Consider the following 22,535-nt stretch of genomic DNA (forward strand, 5'->3'; position numbering starts at 1 on the left):
GCATTTGGCATTCATTATAAAGACGCTATCTTTCTCAAAACTCCACTTTTGATGGATATGGGAACTATGTGGCATGTTTGTTAGAGATTGACCCTTAAGCCCCCATTCATTATTGCATTCATGTTTGGTTTTTCATGCTATTGTCTGTAATCATAATCAAAATATATTGCTCATGTTTTTCTTTTTCATCCCTCGCTTTTTTTAGGGTTCTAATATTCAACAACAACTAAATCCATAGCTATTTAATTATAATGTCAAGCATAGAGGTGTCAATGTCGCACAAAATACATGAATTGGTTTTCCAAAAGTTTTAGAAATCAAACATTTTATTAGCTCGATTATTCTATTTAATGATGTGCCCAATTGGTAGAGTCTTGCATTACCTTTTTTACATTTTGGTTAAAACTTATTTTAATATAAAAATTTGCTCTTTTTTTTTTTTTAACTTTTGTAGATACTTAGTGTAAAATTATATCAAACATAATTAATGAGAATTGTCCAAGTGTGAGTCAAAAGTCTCACATTGGATAAAATAGACAAAGTTAAATACTATATAAGAATAAATATTCATAACATCATTGTCTTAAGGTGTTGGGATTAAAAATGGTGTTAAAAGCCTTATATGTGTAAAGTCAATGTCATATATATAGAACAATAATCTCTTAAATAATCATAACCCATATGACATAAAAATATAATCTATCAGTGATATCAAAGTCGATAGTTCGGAGTGATTGACCGCATAACCATACTATAAAAAACTAAAGTGACTGAATGGTGTCAAAGACCTTATATGTATAAAATCAATGTCATATATATAGAACCACAATCTTTCAAATAACCATAACCTATCAATAATTTACATAAATTTTGTAGTTTTTTTGTTCCATTTGCTAATCACTAAAATTCAACTCAATAATATATATAGAGTTTGACAAGAGTTCAAAATCACTCTCAAATCTTTGGTAAAGGGTTATTTGACCCGCAAAATATGGCAATTCTGAAAGTGAATGTAGACGAATCCTTTCCCACATTCACACAATGCATGTCACAAACCCTAAAACATTCCAATGCTCGAAGCTTCTCACTTTATAAAAAATTACCTTAAAACCATGTTTGAAGATTTAAATAATAAACCAACTTTAAGCAGAAATTCACTGCCTTGTAGCATATTACTATACAGAAATATCAAGCATGTTATCTTTCAATATTATAACTCCATTGCTTTAAACACACTTAAACCTAGTATCTTTATGGTAAAATATATGATAAACAAGTAGGATTATAAAAAATATAAAACAGTAGATACAATAGACTTATCTCACAAGAGGATTATATCTTTCTTTAATGACTTTAACTCCACAGACTTAATTATGTTTCTACAAAATATAGTTCTCCAAATAATGTAATTATGTAATTTAGAATTTAAATTTCATTATTTTTCAATTAATTTTATGAGCTTGTTTTAGTTGTACGTGTTTCATGTCAAATAAAAAACTTTGATAAGATTGAAGAAGAGGTGGTGAAAAAAAATTAAACTTATGATATAGATTGTATCACAAAGGAAGAAGATTCATGTGTACAAGCCGAAGAAAACACAATTAACACTACTAAAAATTCTCATATTACATGAGAATTTTCTTGCTATTTTTTTTAAAAACTTTAATTGGCAGGTAATTCTTTCGTGGGTAATTATTTCCTACAAAATTATAAAATTCACAAGTATTTCCTACCAAATTTGTTGCAAAAAAATGTTTTATATAAAATATTTTGCAAAAAAATTGGCAGCAATTTCCTGTAAATTTTTTTTCATAACAAAATTTATAAGTATTGCCTATGAAAAAAATTTCAAAACAAAATTGGCAAGAAATATGGATTTCTTTTTAGTAGTGTAATAGGAGAAATTTGAACAAAAATATTGAAAATAAAAAATAAAAATTTATTTATGAGAAACTTGAAGCTTAATTAAGTTTAATTTAATTTGTTTATTTTTTTTCATGATCTTAGGGTGTATAAATATGATTCACTAAATTCGCTTAAAGATGGTGATGAGTTTGAACTATGTTCTTCTTTGTAAATATTTTTAGAAGTCAAAATGATAAACATTAATTACTAGAATGGTTGATATGTCATTTTTTTAACTATCATAAAAATAGACATAGAGACTTGCATTTGTGTATCATTCATCTTTAACAATCGTAATGTGCAAATGATGCATGCATACATATAATTCTTCTTTTATTCATATGTTACACTACTATTAAAACATTCCAAGGACATCCTTTCTAGTTGATTTTTATTGTTAGACAAATAATTGTATCATTTCTCGTGCAACAATGAGGTTACTTTTGTAAAATAATATTTTTTAAATCCTGTTTTTTTTTTTCAGTTTTGTACTCTATGGGCCGGTTGGTTGGGCTGATCAATCGGTCCTGTTCGAAGAAGATTTCTAGAGGTGTTGTCAAGCACACCTCACTTAATTTCTCAGTCATCGTTAGTCCAACTATCCAACATCGCTCAAATTCGTCGGATCCCTTCCCGTATCGTTAGTTGGATTGCCCCACAAGATTTCATCCTGATCTTTTATACAGATTAAGCTTCAAGTCGTTCGGTTTACTATAAGCAGGACCAAATGACGTCATTGACAATCACCTAATCTCTTAATTAACGTAAACATGTTAGTAATCTAGATTATGAGTGATTGGGTCGTAATTAAACTGACCCTAATCACATATCCATAAAGAAAACTATAAATACAAATATAATTCAAGTTGAAATTTTTATCTCACATTAATTATAATATTTATTGCTTTAATTAAACAGTATTACATTAAGTTTAACATTAGAGTACTTTTATTAGGTGCACACTCGTAACAGACGGCATGACAAAAAAAAGTGAAGAGTTTGAAAATTATTTAAGTGGATGCCCAAAACAAGTTTTATACTCTTTTAAGTCAATAATAAATAAAGTTGAGTTTAATATTATTTATACGTTTTTTTAGAAAGAATACTATAAAAATTATATACTAAAAATTCATGAATAAACTCATACAATGGACTACGATTTTAACTTTAGCCCAAAACTTTAAATATTTTACTTATATACTATTTATATTTAATATGAGATTTCAAATTTACTTTAAATTTCTAACGTGATGGATGTGTATGTGCAACCAAATCATTGGTCCATTTTTTATGAAGGAAATGGACAACATATGAATATTTAATCACGTCTCTTGTAAACTTGCGAGGAACATAAATTATCTAAACCCCATATAGTAATTATAATTAGTGTTGTTACAATTACACATTATAATACTTGCAAAACCTTATACAATTAAAATTGAAAAACTAAAACCACATCATTATAATAAATTATGAAAACTTATGAACGAAAAGTACCAATTAAAATTCATAATAATTATAATAAAATTTAAATATTGAAAGTTAATTTTTTTTAGTGAAGGATGGAAAAGTAATTTGAAGAAAATAATGTATATTACAAGGAGAAAGCTAATGAAAAGAAGAAAGGGATTGAACATCGACACAGAAACATATATCTCATCCTCCTAATTCTTGAAGACAAAAATGTGTTAGGCATATGAGATATTTGTTCACTACCAATAAACAACATGCTTTAGGTAATCTAATGTCATTTTAAGATATAATCCAATCCACCTTCCATTTAATTCCACTTTCTAATTTCATATTCATCACATATATATAAAATAAATAAATATAACCCCACTTTTCTAAAAAAATCATAAATTATTTTTTATAATAGAGGCTATAGTTTCTAGGCATATTCTGTTCTGCTTTGCCAGATGGATTATGTATCACACAGCAACAATACATTCTCAATTTGGATAAGAGAATAAAAAAAATAGACAATCATTCAATAGGTTATAATTTATATAATTATTTTTATTATTATTTCTTTATATATATATATATATTATTTTTATTTTGTCTTCTTTGTTTGTAAAAGTTTTTGAATAAAACTTCTGTAAAAAAATTCTCTTCACGAATGATGATGATGGGACCTCGTGCGCTGGAACTCATATTCACACGTCTTCTACTCACAAGATAATCATTATTTTAATTATTTATTAGTTAATTAATTTTTAAAATATTTATAACATCGCAAAATAAACACTTCATATCAATACATAATTATAAAAATATTACAATTTGTTGTTGGTTTTTGTATTTCAAAGAAAATGCCAGCTGGAGTGTGATAAAACCTTGCTGTCAAATAGTGCCACGTGGTGGACAGCGACGCGTCCAGCATTCCACATGGGATTTCAGTATCACATTCTGTGGGCTTCGTGCTCCTTTTGCTTACTACGATGTATTGAGTAACAGAGGATAAAAGCTTTCGGAAACTGCACACAAAAAACACAACACAAAACTAAATAAATATGTACCCATCTAAGAACACGTCTAGTTTAAAAACTAAAGCAGTAGTACCACTCAGATTTGGAAGAGCTTTTCATAAAAGCTTATAATATAAATATAAAATAAAAAATCAACATATTGGTAGGAATTTTGTGTTATAATTTCTTTAAATATTTATTTTCAACCTATGCTACTAATTATAGTTTATAAGAAGTTAATTCATGTCACCTTTTTTTAAGGCTTTTCTAAAAAAATCAACTAGTTTATATTTAAATAAGTGGAATAATTTTCAAAGTAAAATTAATTTAAAAAAATAAGATTTAGATAAATTATGCAAACGAATTTTCTAGATTAATTTATGAAGAATCTACTTTTATTTTTCTTTTCATGTTTTTCTTATTTGCACACTCTAAATATTAGTTATTTTAAAATCCAACATTATCGAACTGTGATTAAATTCCTTGTCATTATCATTTTTAATTTTATAATTTGTGTGTGTTCTTTTCGTGTTTTTCAGATTTTTTTATTTTATTTTGCAGTCCATTAAGTTTTTAATAGAATAATAACGTTTCAAAAAATTAAACAGGGTCAAAATCATGTTGATTTTGTAAAATTCTAACAAATTGTCATTTTTTTACATGTATCATTCCGCTAAAATTATTAGATCCGTAAAATTTAAAAATTTGGTAAAATATAAGATTTTTTTTTACAAAATCATAGTAGTTAAATGGTAAAAATTGTAATTACATGTAACTTTAAAATAATATACATAAAAAAATTAAAGAAATATAGTATCTTATTCACTCTGCGTTATTGTATATGTTTATCAAATATAATACCTTCATTTATAGAAGGTAACCTGAATTTTAACATACTCTTTTTTTCTTTTTTTTTTTCAATGAGATTTGTCACCTATAACACTATTATTCCTCTTATTTATTACAAAAGATGATTTTTAAGATTTTTTCCTATCGAACTTAAAAAAGAAATCCTAAAATCAATGTTTATTCCAAAAATTATTGGATAAACAATTAAAAACCATTTTATTTTTTGTATAAAAGATCTTTCAAAAAAAGTTGTGTGTTCACAACTCTACTAAACATCTAATAGTATAAAAAAGATCAAAACGTGTGATGTTTAAAACTTCTACTTTTTTTATGGAAACTCAACCTTAAAAGGTTAAATCAAACCATGTATAACTATTAACTAATCAAATAATTTCCTTTACATTCATTTTTTTTTATTAAGAAATTTGTCATACACATACACATACATAATCAACTTTTTTATTTATAAAAATTGAATAAAAATTGACAACATTCATTAAATCGATTAAGCTAAATTTTCTTGAAAACACAATATCAATATATTGTGGCATACGTATTACACTAAATTAAAACAAAAGAAAAAGGTTAATTGACATTGAAGTTACTTATGAGAGAAGTGAGGAAGTAGAAAACGATATAAGTGGGGTTGTGAGAATGATAAGAATGATGAGTGGATGATTATGAAGTGAAGAAGAGAAATTAAGAGCCAATTAAAGAAGGACACACTACATTCCAATCTTTGTTGCTTCTTGGTTGCTCAGAAGTGGAAACATCATAATGCCATTGATAGAGACCTTTCTGTTTTTTTGTTTTTTTTTCTCTCTTAATCTCATTTTCTCATACTTTCCCTAACATATCAAAGACACTGTTGTACAAAGTTTGGCCATTCTCATTTTCGTGTGGGTTTGGTTTGGTATGACCAATTTCATGGTTCTTGTTTTCAAGTCAAAATTTTCATCAATTTTGGATAAGAATTTTCCCATAAGAGGGAATCCACCATCTTTGCATTTCATTTGTTGACTTGGGCATTAATGTTTACATTTTGAATTGTTTATGTTTTTAAATCAAGAATTGTAATCTTATCTACTTTAGTTGAATATCACATAAGATTACACAAAAATATATTAATATCATATATTTCAAACAAATTATTGACAATATAACATACGTTATAATAATTAGATTAAACATATATTTTGTGAGTTTATTCTCCATATCCATATTCAGTCAATGTGAAATTTTTTCGTCAAAATAAAAACAAGTTCAAACAATATTCATAAAAATAAATTTATTTGTCATCTTTAGTAGGTAGTTAAAATTTTTTATTGAATTATATTTGTTAAAAGTAATTAATTGTTACTTTGTCTCGTAATGAAATTGAATTGTTACAGTTATATTGTGTGTTTGTCAAGTCATACAGTTAAAGAGGATTGTTGAAGAATTACATTTCAAGCAACTAAAAACTACTATAATATTCTATAACATTAGCAATTGTACACAGAATTCGATCCTAGATTGAAAAAAAAAAAAATATTGATATGAAATTTTATTTCTTAAGAGATCTTTGAAAAAAATAATTTTTTTTTCTGAATAATTTATTGTATCAAACACTTGTTATTATACCAGAAAATTAATTTATATCTAAATATGCATTTTGTTTTTATTTTCAAACATTTTTTTGCACTATTATATTAAGTTAACGGAAGAGTTTCTTATTCTACAATTAATTATTTGGTTATGAATTTTTTTTTTCTAATATACTTGACGAATACTCACTTAATTAATCGGTTACCTTTGTATTTTTATTACCCATAATGCAGTAAAAATAAGATAGCCGTGGATTAAGTATTCAAAATCACTTTCAAGTCATGTATAATTTTTAAATACATGTGTTTTCAAGGGTTTTAAGATTAAAAAGCATTTAAAATTTCATTTTGAAATTAAAATTATATTATTACACATATAAAATTGTTCTATGTTCTTTCTATAGATTATATCTATTGTGGTTGTTATAAACTATTAAAAATTACATATTGTGTTTTGGATCATATACCCATCTACCCATATATACCAAAACCTAATTTAATATTTTAATCTAAAATTAAACTTCGAATAACTTTTGGGTTTGTTTCATGCGTGTTTCTAAACATTACGCAAACATTTGTCACTGTTCTTCATTTTTAATAAGACATGTGAGAGCGTGACCATGCGTGATGAAATGATTATGATTACTTTTGGAGTTACATAAAAAATCAAACAATTAGAATAATCAAATTTTAATAATATTATTCCAGTTCCACTCTATATAAATATAAACTCACTCATCACAGAAGATAGATATAAACTAATATATGATCTAACTTATCTATTTGTATCACATGTTATTCTTAAATTCGACCGAATGTATTTACATTTTTAAAATCATATAACTTATTAAAATAAAACATTATTCAAAATTTTCATAATATATTATATCTGATTGAGTAGTTGATATTAAAATTATTTATAAAGGTGCCAACCTTTCTTAATCATCTTACAGATTTATGAGATAAAGATGTTGATGATAATAAATACTTTATCTCCGGAGATAAGTTTATTAACATCATTTTAGTTATATTGGTCTAGTTTTATATTCATTTAGTTATTTCTTTTAAAAATCCATAATTGTAATATACATAAAAAAACGTAAATTTATTTACTATATTGATTATTTTTATGTAAAAATTTATTTAACACATAAAATATAACCACTTTAAGAAATAATTTACACTAACCCTTGAACATTTGACACGCTTCTTTTAAGAAAGGACTTCATATGACGATTGACTTTGTTATAGATATGAATGAAAAAGAAAGATATATAGGTCATGGATTTATATTTTTTATTAATAAAAACTAATATTTTAATAACTAAAATTGACCCTAAAAGATTTTATCACTTATTTATATATGATTAATGTTTTAATAAAAATAAAGTATTGTTCTGCGTCTAATTTGAAGTTCAATATAAAGAACGCGTGCACTTGTATGCAAAAATATTTGATTTCAATTGTCAAATGCATGAACAAGCTAAACAGTTGACATGGATACATCATAGTATCAATTATTTCCTAATCTTTTTTTTTTTAATATTATGAAAGAATCATATATCATCATCATCCTCATCTATAATAATTTTATATACTTTGTTGAATATCCTTGATTATCATGGTCTTTAAGATGGTATTTTTTAGTTGTACTTTGAATATGTAGGTCCTCTATTTGTCTTTGATCTTTTTGCTAGATACATCAATTAGGTTATTTTGTTTATCTAAGAACCTCAATGTAAAATCAGGACCTGTATAAGGGTTGAGGCACCCCTAAAGTGTCTCTGTATATATATTAATATTCTTTGCTGATAAAAAAAAAAAAAAATCATGGTCTTATTAGAGTCATTAATCTTCTTAAACTTGATGCACATTTACTTTAATCATTTCAATATCAATTAGTTAAGGCATTAGTTAGTGCATATATTAACCTATCTGGTGGAATCTCAATTTCTAGAAAGATGTTATCAATTTAGTATGTTAAGTTGTTATCATTAATTTAAAAGTTATATGCACAAGAATAGAAATAGTTGGTCAAACTTTTTTTTTTCTTTTTCTTTTTACTAAAATTTACCAATATTTTCTCATGTTAGTTGGCAACTTCTTTGACAAGTTCAAAACCCTAATCCAAGTGATATCATTATGTCCAAAAACGAAAGCTTCTTCCATGACTTTGTAATTTGTCTAATTCATCAAATTACTTATATACAACCTATAACTGACAAAATGTTTTAATATTTTTTAAAAAGAAAAAAAAATCAAGAATTGATTGTCACTGCTTAACTACACTATTTGTACAAATGTTTTTATTAATTATATTAGTGATTTATTTGTTTGATTAATTATATTAGATTATTATTGGGTGGTTGTGTATTATTTCTAACTACTTAACCTTAACAACTCCATAATATTGTCATTTTTTGGCGAAAGTGGGTGTATTATTAGTTGTCTATATCTTCACAACTTTACACATTTGGTTTATTGTTCCAACTACCAAAGCAACATATACATTATATTTATAATATTCTAAATAAATAAATAAATAAAAGATAGAAAGGCAAAACAATTCTGTAATCTGGTTTTAGCAACAACATTGAATATGATTAAAGATTTTTTTTTTTTTTTACAATAAGGTGCATGAAATAAAGTGTTTTGTTTTGCTTGTATACTAAGAAATTAAATATAGTGGACCTGACTTAAGGAATGTGATATAGAAAGTATAGAAGTTTGCATAATGACAGAGAAGAGAGTGGTTTAGTTAATGAAATTATTATTATTATAGTTATCTTCATTCTGAAGTTGGAAGAAAGGTTCATTAGGTGATGTGGTTTTTAATTTTTATTTTGGAAACTTAAATAATTGAAGCATAAAATGAGTTGAACATAGGAAGAGGTGGTTAATTTGTCAAAATCACATGAGAGTAGCTTGTTTAGGAACTATGAATATCACTGAAAAAGGAGAATGTGTCTTTTTAAATAATGGCAATAATTAATGGGTTGGAGATAAGTTCATGCTCAAATTTGCTTGGATAGAAATGGTTGTTGATTCTTCAAACTCACCAAAAATATTTTATCACGAGAGAAGCAAAATTAATTTACCCAACAAGTTTGATTGAGATTATTAAATGGTTATTATTCCACATTGATTATTGCTAATCCACATATTATTGTCATAGTGTATTTCATGTTCTATTTAAATATTCAAAAATAAAATTTAATCAAATTTTATTTCTATTTGTGTGTGGTTTGTGAAGTGCAATATATTTAAATTGTAATTTTATCACACATAAATACTATTGAAAAATTGAAAGAGAATGAAAATACTACTTTTTCCCTTTGTATTAACTAATATTCTAGAGGATCATTTGTTGCGTTTTATCATTATTTTCAATTTCTGTTTTTTATTATATTTATTTTAGCATTGAATCTGTACAAAGTAATGAAAAATCTATCGTTTTGTAGTCATACTTGTAAAATGGTAATTTTTTCAGTGAAATTAAATTTATTTTCATAATGTTTTCAAATCAAACCTTTTGGTGGTAAAAAGATTAAGATTAGAAATTACGAGAAAAAATTATTTTCATTTAAATGAGAAAAAAAAATGCTCTCTTTCAAATTTGGAGAAAAATAAAATAATACTTTTGCTAAAAAGATGTTATTTCAAGTGATTTCACTCATAGAAAAAATGTCAAACCAAAAGGGTATTATTAAAAAATAAAGAAAAGATTATGAGAGTTTATTAATACTTTAATTGTTTGTAAAATGAAACCTTAAACGTGAAGAGGAAGCAGTTTTTACTTCTTGCTTATAAGTAAGATTGAAGAAAATAATGTGTGTCATATGTTGTGCAAGAACAGCAATCCCCAAATGATATCCTCAAAAGCAAAAATTTGAAGCATATTGCAGGTTCTGACATGTTTAGCAAATTGATTACTTTTCCATAGAGATCTACGCGAATTTGTTCTAAATGTTTGGGGAAGTGATGCATGTGAATGGATTTTTCCCCCTTCTTCTCTTTGATCTCAGAATAATCAATGTTGCAAAGGTTTGTACCTTTTGAGATTCCCTTGGAGTTAGGTTAAATTAAAATAATGTTGATTTGGGTAGGGATGGAATCATTGGAATCCAAGGCACAGAACATTAATGTGAGGAAAATAGTGTTCATTCATAAGTGAAATAGGGCATTGCATCATCAAGAAGTAACACTTATCCAAAACCCATGTGTCATTGTGTGCCCAACTTTGAGGACAATCAATCAATTGCAAGCTCCTGATCGTACATTTCAAACTGTGTTCATCAGGAGATGCTGCTAATCATCGACTTGTTTGTATTATTGGGATAACCAGAGAAGCCACGAAGTGGGTCACCATAACCACTTTTTGCTCACCATGTGTTTGTGAAAATACCAAATAGCTTCATTATTTAACTTAAGATCAACAAAACTTTTGTAAAGAGAAGATTATACCTCACTTAAAGTTAGTAACTCAAGTGCGAATCCAAGTTGCATACCGAGTCAAGGTAAAAAAGTCGAATAATTTATAGAATTAAATATGTTTTTGTCTTTTAGTGAATTTTAGAATCAGTGTCTTTCTGAAATTTTATACTAATTTAGTTTTTTATCTTTAAAAATGCGTAAATTTAATCATTCTTATAAAATTTTATTAACTTTATTTGACATTTTAAATGCATTTTATGATAATATTTAATATTTGGCATTTAATCCTAATTTATAAGATATGTAAGTATTGATAGGTTTAAAATTACAGAAAAAATATAGTACCAATGAGACATGAACCCAATTCACACATAAAGAATTAATAATATCTTCAACTCAAAACTTTAAAGTGGATGGTGTTCAATTTTTTTATTTTTACTCGATGTGAGACTTAAACTCGTAATTGAATTTTTTAATAAATATATACAATATACTCCGATGAGAACTCTTTAGCAACTCATTGGATGGCCCTTGTAGGAACAAACGAAACATATACAGAATGATGGTGTGCAAAGGGTGGCCCATTGAAGGTCAAGAAGTTGGTGGTTAGGGTAATGAGGATGAAGAATTGGCTTGGCAAAGAGGATAAGGAGAAAGAGTTGATCCAATGCATTATAACAAACCAAAGTGGGAATGCTTCGAATTCAGCAAGCACGGCTATGCAGGACCATCTTTGTAACATGTGAGCATTGTCCCTCGCCCATGTGCATTTATTGATTCCTCTTTAGACGTTCATTCACATGACCAAATGCTACTTCTACAATAAATTTCAACAACATTTTATACAAAAAGGTAAGGGGTGAGAAGAAAATTAAACAAAACAAGAATATATGTACGATAATGTAGGGTTGTAATAGAGATAAATAAAACATTGTATTATAAAATATATATATATATATATATATATATATATATATTTATATATATAATATCACTTTACTTCTTATATGGACAATTAATCTTGCCTTCCTCCTAACTACTAAATCATCTTATTAGTTTTTTTTTTTCGAATCATTTTAACTTTTGATTGATCTCCTCACAATTGTTTAAACCAATCATGTGGGATTCTTTTTCTTTGTTTGAGTGGATCACCAATTTCATAATTTGTATTGCTAAAGGCATTAATAAAAATTTATGTTTGCAGGTTGTCCTTTCTTTACTATTCCATTAACAACAAATTTATTGTGCAGTCCAAAACCAAAATACCTGCAACATTGAGTGTAATTTCTATCAATTTCAAGATTTGAAATTACTTTAAATAATTTATGTACCTTCAAAATCTTAATTGAGATTAATATCTCTACAATTAATTTATAATGAAATTAGTATTTAAAAAAAGTTGATGTTTCTTATATTAAACTTTTAATCATTATGTATAAATTTGGTTATCATGGTAATTTTATTAGTATTGAATTCATAAATTGACATGTAATTATCTTACTCTTTATACTAATTTGTACCTCTGTGAATGTTGTTTTTATTGACAAAACAACAACAACCTCACTACTCACACACCTCATCTTAACAATTGCCCAAAACACATAATGACCATATGCATTGCAGCTCTTAAAATCAACTACCAAATAACATTTAAATTAGACTCTCTCCTTATTTCTGAACAGTACCCGATCATCACAAATAGTCATTATCTTAATAAGTTTCGTACATTTTATTAGGTTTTTCATTATGACCTGATGAACTTGATGTGTTACATTCAACATTTTACTTAGTTTTAGAATATCTTCATTGAAAAGAATTTACTTAGTCATGCGATAACTTTGTTTCTGTTGGTAAAGTTTTATCGGTATTAAGAATTTCTTGTAGTGGACTAATTCCGCTTAATGAATTTCAAATTCGCTTAACCTTTTTTAGACCTAAAAAAATTGTTTATATAGCTAATTCACTTAATATATATATATATATATATATATATATATATATATATTGTGTTGAATGTATTTTTTAACTTTGTTTTTGGGATTGAATCCACTTTAGTTAGACATGTTAAAGTGATTCAACTCGGCTCATACAGGTTGGTTCACCACGGGCCGGATTTGAAATTGATGAGTTCAATCTGGCTTACCTTTTGATGAGCCAGAAATTTTACAATCTGACTAACTCATCATAGGTTGGTGGGTTAAGTGGATTGGCTCACTAACCCATATAAAAATAAAAAAATATTTGAAAAAAATCATGTTTGTAATTTTTTTCTTTCTTTTTTTATCTATTGCAAAGTAATGCCTATAAAAAAATATGATGGCTTTAATTGGTATTAAAAGCTAATATACAAAAGTTATGCTATTAAAAGAAAACTAATTTCCACGTCATTAATTGGTTAATAAGTTCCACAATTTGTAACAGCTGGGAGGTGAAGATAATAAGACTGCTTTCTGTTACAAAAATATGTGATTCTCTGGAAGGAAAATAGTAAGTCTCTAATTGGAGAAGCCATGATGATCCTGCTAGAAAAAAACTAACTCCTTTTCCTCATTTTTGCACGTCCGGAGAAACCAAACAGCAGAGAATTGTCTATGCCCCTGCTTATAAAAGAGAAACCAAACAGTAGAGAATTGATCAATAAACCTTGCAGTGGTAACTTAATCAATTCAAAGACCAGTCTCAAAACATAGACATGACATATATATCATCTCTTGTGCAAAATGGAAATTACGAGGGGAAAAGGTTACCATATTATAATGGCATTAGTTAATAGTGGCTACGTGCTTCTATAAAGTAAAGTACAAATGTAAAGGAGTGATAATAGTGGTTGTAGAATATAACACTTCACAGTAGTCACAGTATTCACCACCTCTATCAGATCTAATCCTCTTAATTTTTTTTTTCAATTGATTTTCTACTTCCGCTTTATAAGTTAAAAACACATCAAAAGTTTAATCCTTATGTTCGATTAAGTAAACTTTGGTGTATCTAGAATAATCATCTATAAAGGTTACAAAATATTTTTTATCACCTCTAGACATTGTTTGTTTTAAATAAGTTAGATTGATATGAATTAACCCTTTGACATTCTACATGATAACATGTTTTCTTAGTTATTTTGGATTTTACACATACATCACATTTACCACTTTGTTTATCATGCATATTAATTAATCCTAGTCTTGCAATTTCATAGCATACAAGGAATTAACATCGTCCTAATATAGCATGCCACATATCATATGAGTCAACGATATAAACAGAAGAACATGATTCATTAATAATTTCTGAAATATTGAGTACTAAGAGACCTTGATCACAGTATCCCTTACAAAAAAAAACATTATTTTTTGTCATTACAATCTTGTCAGATTCGAATGACACTTTAACCCCCACTTTTCCTAATTGTTAGATTAACTCTGATAGAGGACACATGTAGCACATCACTCAAGGCCATTGTCTTCCCATATGTGAGTTTTAGAAGAATCTTTCATTTTCCTAGGATAGGAGTTGTCTTGAAATCACCAAGATAAACATGTCCTTCTCCATCTTCTACACTAGTGTAGAAGGTAAAAACACTTACGTTTGCACATATGTTCTTGGTAACACTAGAGTCTACCACCCACTTGCTCATATTGGTCATCAAATATAGTTGAAAAGCGAACACAACTATAGTATCTTTTCCTTGGGTTATATTAGCCCTAGGAGGATTGTCATTTCTTGCTCTATGCCTGCACTGAGGTGTATGATGGCCTGACTTCCCACATACGAAGCAATTACCCTTTTTCTTAAAGGTGGGGTTAGATCCATTGGGATAGGAATTTCGAAAATTGTTTTTCCTTTTGTGATCAGGTTTGTTCTCATACCTTTTGGAAGTAGATTTGTCTTCTACCACGTTTGTCTTTATAGATAATGCTTTGGCCCTTATTGTAGCACACTCCTTCCTATTGGTATCTTCTATTATCATGTGTGTAATGAGCTCTTGAAGAGTCATTTGCTTATGTCTGTGTTTCAATTGTTGTTTATAGTCAATATAGGATGACGACAATTTCTCGATCAGAAGTTCTGAAACGAACTCATTAGGCATAAGTATGTTTTCTACTTTTATATCATCAAGTAGCTTGTGATATTCATTGATTTGAATCTTGATGTCTTTATCTTCGATCATCTCCCAACGTCTTCGGCAGTATATTTGAGAATCAACGAATCTCAAATTTCTTTTGCTTTCCTTATATGAACAGTACACATCAAAAAAATCATTAGACAAGGCATTGAGTAAGGTGTGTTGGCATACCTTGTTTGCATGAGTCCAATCTTCAATTTGTTTGGCAGGAGTACTGGATTCGTCAGGTTTTGAAGTTGAGAGAGTTGTAGCTACTCCATACATGTCTAAAAGAGTAGATACACGTTCTTGCTAGCGTCAGAAGTTTTATCCAAAGAATACCTTGATTTTTTATACATCTAGAAATGGTTTCGCAAAAACGATATGAGTTCCTTAAATGTTTTGATTCTCCAGAGTAAAGTTGTTGTTGTCAGCCATAAGTCCTTAAGATTGTTGTAAATGCTAACAAATCACGAACAAAAGAGTACTTCTTGAAGCGTCTATAATCACTACCTTTAAGGACTTATCTGCAATGTGCTGCGCAAGGCCCCAAGATACAATAGAAACTTTCTGAATTTTTCAAGAATCTCATAACTATCAAGTAAGTACTCTTGAAAGAGTAATTAACCCAGTAACCTAGGATAATAGAAGAAAAATAGGAGAGAGAAGAAAGATTGAAGAAAGAAGAGAAAAGAAATGAGAGGTATTGTTTGTTTTAGAGAGCATCAAAACTACCTATTTATAGGTGTGAATGAGGGATGGAGAAGGACTGAAAACCCATAGTCCACCATTATACCAAAAATCAAAACTGCAGCAACGGAGAAATAATGGTCGGAGGCAACATTCAAATCTTTTGAAATATAAAACGCTTGTTTTATGACACATACTTGATTGTGGTCATGCACAACCACTTTCATTTTATGTCATTTGAAAAACGATGCAAAAATACTACTAAAATGATGATATATTTCTTCGTGTATGTGAAAACAAATTATGGTAAATGTTTTTAGAATGGAGAGGACCTCATCTTCTTGTGAGAATTACAAATATGAAAATAATGGAGTTCGTTTCGAATGTAAATATTGATCGAAGCTGAATGGATATCGCACAAGTGAACACTAACAAAAGAAAGTTGCTATGTTCTTATAATATGCTCAAAAATACACAAAGCCTAATAACAAGACATATTATTTATCATAATAACCTGGTGGTAATCTCCAGAAGGAAAATGTTATGGTTTTCCCATAATATATCTTCCTCCAACCACACTAGTTTCAAATGCCACCGAAAGCCACCGTCACCGCACTATGATACTTTCCTTATTTTTCATAGTCTTAAAGTCAGTGAAACATTTTCAATCCTTGAGTTCTTCTACACATTACCAAGTGGGTCATTTCGATAATACTTAAATAGCTGCATCATCTGAACTTATTAAACTATTCCCATTCAAAAATTCACAACTCACATAGCATGTTTGTTTTAACGTTAGAACTACTCAAATCAATCTTGACTTCAAAAACAACTCACTAATTCTTCACATTTAATAGCTTTCGAACATGCACTAACAACAAAACAAAACATATATATAGAATCAACTTGTTACTGGATAATTTGTTAAGGATATGCTAATCTGGTTTTCGTGTTGGCAAAATTAAAACCAGATAATAACCTTAGTTCTTATTTTAGCACAAAATATTTTAATTCATTCACCTTTTAATATTACAACTAAATTCTTTTCTAGCTTGATTTGTAATTTTGGTTCCTATTCTTTTATGAAATAGCTAATTTTAATTCTTCATTTTCCTCCTCATCATAGTTTTATTTTTTTCATTCAAAACTAAATTTAGCTACAAGTCCTTCTAACTACTATCTTTTTCAATTGTGTATGAGAAGTCAAAGATATTATTATGTGTCTTCTCCAATTTTATTTGCAATGTCTAAACTAATAAAAACTATGGATAATTAAACTAAAGTTGAACTAAGTTATGAATAATTAAAAATTACTATATGCATGATAAAAATATAATTAAGTATTTTTCTATTAAAAACCTTATATCACAAACCAGTTTTATTTTACGCATAAACATATCCAGAGCCCAAATCAACAATTAAAGCACCATACTGTTGTTAACAACATTACACCATGAGAATGACCATTTCTTCTTGCATCTCCATAACTTCAATTTGCAAGCCAATAAATTTTTATATTTTAAAATGTAAAATTTAAAATATAATTTTTATATTTTAAAATATATATTTCATAATGTAAAATAAAAAAATATATTATAGATTGTATAATTCAAACCACAAATATATTTCAAATTGTATAATTTAAAATACGTTTTTTATATTTTTTATATTTTGTAATATAAAAAATTTAGTCCAAAATATTAATTATTTTGAAAATTTACATTATACATTCTGAAATACAAAATTTACATTTTAATTTGCACAATTCAAAATATAAGAATTTATGGAGATACAGGCCCAGGAAATATTTTGCATACAAAAGTATTTTGGGTCTTTCAAAAACTTAGTATGGCCCATAATGTTAAAATTCTTACAATACAATCTCGGATTCAAGATGGAAAGTAGAATTAATTTTTCTAAAGCTTGAATTAACATTTTTAATGTATTATAATTTTGTTATTTACTATTTATAATGAATTAAATTAATTATTTGTTTACATGTTATACCACGGATAAAATGAAAGACTGCAAAATTGAAATATTAATTTTATGATGCTTGCTCCAGAATTATTTTATATTTTATAATGTAGTTTAATATGTAATTCACTTTATATTTAAATCTAATTAATTTTTGGAATACTGTATTTAAATATATCTAAATTATTTTTTATTAAATTTTTGGGCAAGCACGTATAATCTATGGATTTAACTAGAGGAGACAATATGTTAAAATTGAAGTCTAATTCAGGTTTAGATGGCTGGGTTCAATCAAATTCCTATCTTCATATAAATATTTTTATAAAAAAAAAAAGAAGCTTAATATTCTCAAAAAACAATTTTTTAGTAATATTATTTTTGAAACACAAACCAAACATAAGAAACTCAAAATTTAAACTTGTTAAAGTTAAATAATTTTGTTTTTCATTTCGTAGCAGTGATGTTGGATTATCATTATTTTTTTCTGACGTATCTTTTGTTCTTCCGCACTCCCATAAATGACCATTTTATCCTCATTTTTTTCTCAGTTCCAGTCCTTGCTCCTCGCAGCGTGCACGTCTTCACCTCCATTTTCGGTGAAAAAAATTACTTAATTTAATACTGATTTTGGATAGTTTATAATCCAAAATAATTTTTGGATTACACATTTTTGGAAGTGAAAATATTTTCTTAATGTACGATCCAAAAAGTAATTAAAAAATAAATATATTACAGACTACGTAATTTAAAATATATTTTCAGATTCAATTTTTTTTATTTTAAAATGTTTTTCAGGATGTACAATCAATTATATCTAACAAAATTTTAAGATGTATTTTTGAATTAAAAATATATATATCAGATTATACATCTTAAAATATATTTTTAAATTTAAGGTTAAATCATTCCAGAGATTTTCATTTTTATAACAAAATCTCAAGTAGGTTTTTCTTTATTTGACTCAATTGAGTTTTTATTTTGAAAAATTTAAAATTCGTTGCAATTAGATCATTTCTGTGTTAACTATGTGCCATATATTAGCATATGGTTTTATAATTTTTTTATTTTTTTAAAATTTTTAATTCTTTTTAAATTAAAAAATAATAATTATCATGTGTCAATCTGACATTGTGTCACGTGGGAGAAATAATGTGATGTGCCAGTAGTAGTGTCACATGTCACTATTGGATGTGAAAAATCTAAATATAGTCCCTATTTTTATTATTTTGTTTCAATTTGGACTCAATTTTTTTAAAACTGAATTAATCTCATTCCCTATTCAAATTGAGACAACATCTTACCTTTATATAAATGTTACAATGATATTTCTAACAAAATTAAGTTTTTATTTTACATTGAACTTTATTTAAATATTGTTTCAAATATTTATAATAATTTATAGACAAATGTTAGAGTTGGTTTAAAAATAAAAACTTTATAAATTGAATTGTAAGATTTTAAATAAATATATTTATTTTAAATTGTTTTAAAATTTTGTATTTGAATTTATAAAGTTTTTATTTTTAAAGCAACTCTAACATTTATCTATAAATGATAGATATATAAATATTTAAAACAAAATTTAAATAAAATTTAATACAAAATATACATTTAAATAAACTTAATTTTGTTAAAAATATAAATTATAATAAAAATGTCATAAAATTGAGACCAAATTGAGACAAAACAACAAATACGAGGATTACATTGATACTTTTGACATGCAATAGTGACACGTGACACTACCAGTGCCACATCACATTGTTCCTACCATGTGACACAACGTTTGATTGACATGTGGAAATTATATTTATTTTTTTAAAAATTATTAAAAAAATTAAAAATTTTAAAAAATCACTTATTGACACGTGGCACATAGTTAACCCCGTTAGTATACTACTAACGAAAAAGACATAATTTCAACAATTTTTTTTTCCAAAATAGGGACCCGATTGAGTCAAATAAAAAGAAATAGACCTACTTAAGATTTTAAGATCTTTTAGAATGATTTAATCTAAATTCAAAAATATATTTCAAATTATACACTTAAGAATGTATTTCAAAAATATAAAAATAAGCCACCACTGATCATCGGTCACTAGTGATGGATCTTGATCAAAATTGTTGGGGAGTCAAAATAATATACTTAAAATTTATATATTTAACATTATTGTCACTAATTCAATAAAAATGAATAAATAATTTAGTATAGCTATAATCTATTGTTTTTCATATTCCTGGACTTATCATATAATTCAACCATAATTAAATTTTTCAGCTATATTTTTTAATATAAATAACCATATTATCTACAAAATATTCATTTTCCATTTTACTAATGTGCACATATCGATTCAAAAGTCATCACAAATATTTCATTTCATTGTTATGCGATGACCAACAATATTGTCCGATTTTGATCTTCACTTTTCTTTTATCAATTTTAAAAAATGGATTTTTTTTTCATCAATATATCTATTTAAAAAACAAGTTTAAGACTAAAAAATAATTTATCATAATCTAATAAAAAATTTAGAGATAACACAAAATTATGATAATCAAGTCCACTTAAAAATTATCTATAAAAAAAATCAAATAATACATTACTTACTCTTCTATATTCATAAAAATAATATACAAAATGTCATGAGATAAAAAATAGTGCTAAATATTAAAAAAGTATTTCACTCCCAAAAGAGACAAGAGAAAATTACCTTTTTTTTTTCTTTAAAAAGGAAAGAAAAGATATAAAAAATGAGGAAAAAAATAATAAATTTTTGTTGAACTTGTTTTTTTTTTCTTCGACAACAAAAGAAATTATGTGAGGGTGAGAGATGAGTACAATATATGAAAAATTCAAAAGACAATGAGAAAAAAAATTGAAAATTATCTTAATAATTTTTTTCTTTATTATATTTTATTTTATATTTTACTATTTATTAACATTAAATATTGCACTTTGTAAAAAAAAATAAAAAAATACCTAATTTAATTTTCATGAATTTTTCAATGTAATATTATCTAATTTAAAAAGATACATGTAATTTAAAAAATTAAAAGATATACATAATTTAAAAAAAATAAAAAAAAATAAGAAAAGTTTGGGGCTATAGCCCAGCTGCTCCTTAAGAATTCCGTCGCTGCCTGTCACCACTACCAACCAAAAATTACAACTAATCACAAAGGTAATACAAGAAAAAACAGCCTCTGGTTTGATTTTGTCCCCCCACCCCTCCTGACTCAACCCTATATTTACCTAATTCTACAAAAATTCTTTCTGCATGTTTTCCACCTGCATCCCTTTATTTCTGAATATACCAAAATCACCTTTCTGAAAATTAATTTATTATGAAGCTTTTATTTTAAAAACTTTTCCTTCCCCTAATGCTGACAGAGTTTTGAAAAAAAAAGAAGGAAAACAAAATAAAGCGTGCTATCCTTCCTTAACCTGGTATTTGTTCTTGGACAAGGTAGCTGCTACTCCATGAGCAAGTATAAGGTGGTGAGCAACAATGTAAGGTTCAACATAGTTACAACAATATAAGGTGGCTGAGTCACTGGTGCAACTGCCACCATGCTATGCATTTATGCTGAAGGTATATATGCTTCATTTAGAGTCACCCAATGCTTCACTATCACCACAGATTTTGAAGCAAAATTGGGCATATTCTCGAAAATCATTCCTAGTTTTTAAAGTAGTTTTATTTGTTAGGAGAGAAAAATAAGCAAACCATGAGTCATCAACTTCTACCTTTATGCTAGTATTACTTTTAGGTTTGAATCTTATGTCAAAGCTTCTATTTTTCTTCTCTATTTTCATTTTGTCAATTTCTAACTTTCTATAGCCAAAACTTTTGCATGTATTTTTCTCAAAGCAATGAGAATACTTATTCTCTATCATTTGGCCAATACTAAAGTTTTTCTTTAAGATTTAGAACTAGTAAAACGTCCTTGATGAATTCATATATTTCTTTGTCTCCACCATAAGAGGTACTTTTCCTTGAGACTCTATTGTTGTGTTGTTTCACAGCCGAACTTTGACAATTTGAAAGATTTATCAATATTTTTGAATATGTTTAGATATTTGGCCATATAATTGATGCATCCACTATCGAATTACCAAGTCTAGGAGATTCTTGATTAACATAAAATAAATATTGTTCCTAATTATGTTCTTCGACAAAATTTGCATGATGCTTATTTTTATTACAATAATACTTCTCCACGTGTTTGGGTTTATTGCAACAATGACATTGATTTCCCATGATGACAACAATTTTTTTTCTACTTGGCCTAACTTATTGCAAATGTCATATGGAGGATATTTATCTTTATTGTTTATAGTGGAATTTCTCGAATCTCGGTCTCTAGAATATTCTCCAATATTTTTCTTTTATCCATTTTCGTTATTTTTTGACTATAATTTGAGTTTTGATGGGAATGCATTTTCAATTGAATTTGTATCATCACGAATTTTTCTTCATGCGTTTTAAGAAAACCAAGTAATTTATTTTGCGATAG

The 22,535-nt window shown here is 26.7% G+C and overlaps 1 protein-coding gene across 1 annotated transcript; it reads right to left on the reverse strand.

The window, feature by feature from the left end:
• Window positions 1–14,735: 14,735 nt before the first annotated feature.
• On the reverse strand, window positions 14,736–15,632 carry LOC146888659 (uncharacterized). Its single transcript, XM_085665572.1, has one exon. It carries the CDS (start codon window positions 15,630–15,632, stop codon window positions 14,736–14,738), a length of 897 nt encoding a protein of 298 aa, XP_085521698.1.
• Between the last annotated feature and the right edge of the window lie 6,903 nt (window positions 15,633–22,535).

This window comes from Vigna unguiculata, chromosome 1 (assembly GCF_037176805.1).
Source record: "Vigna unguiculata cultivar grain cowpea cultivar isolate G323 ecotype 2 chromosome 1, ASM3717680v1, whole genome shotgun sequence".
Classification (NCBI taxonomy): Eukaryota; Viridiplantae; Streptophyta; class Magnoliopsida; order Fabales; family Fabaceae; genus Vigna; species Vigna unguiculata.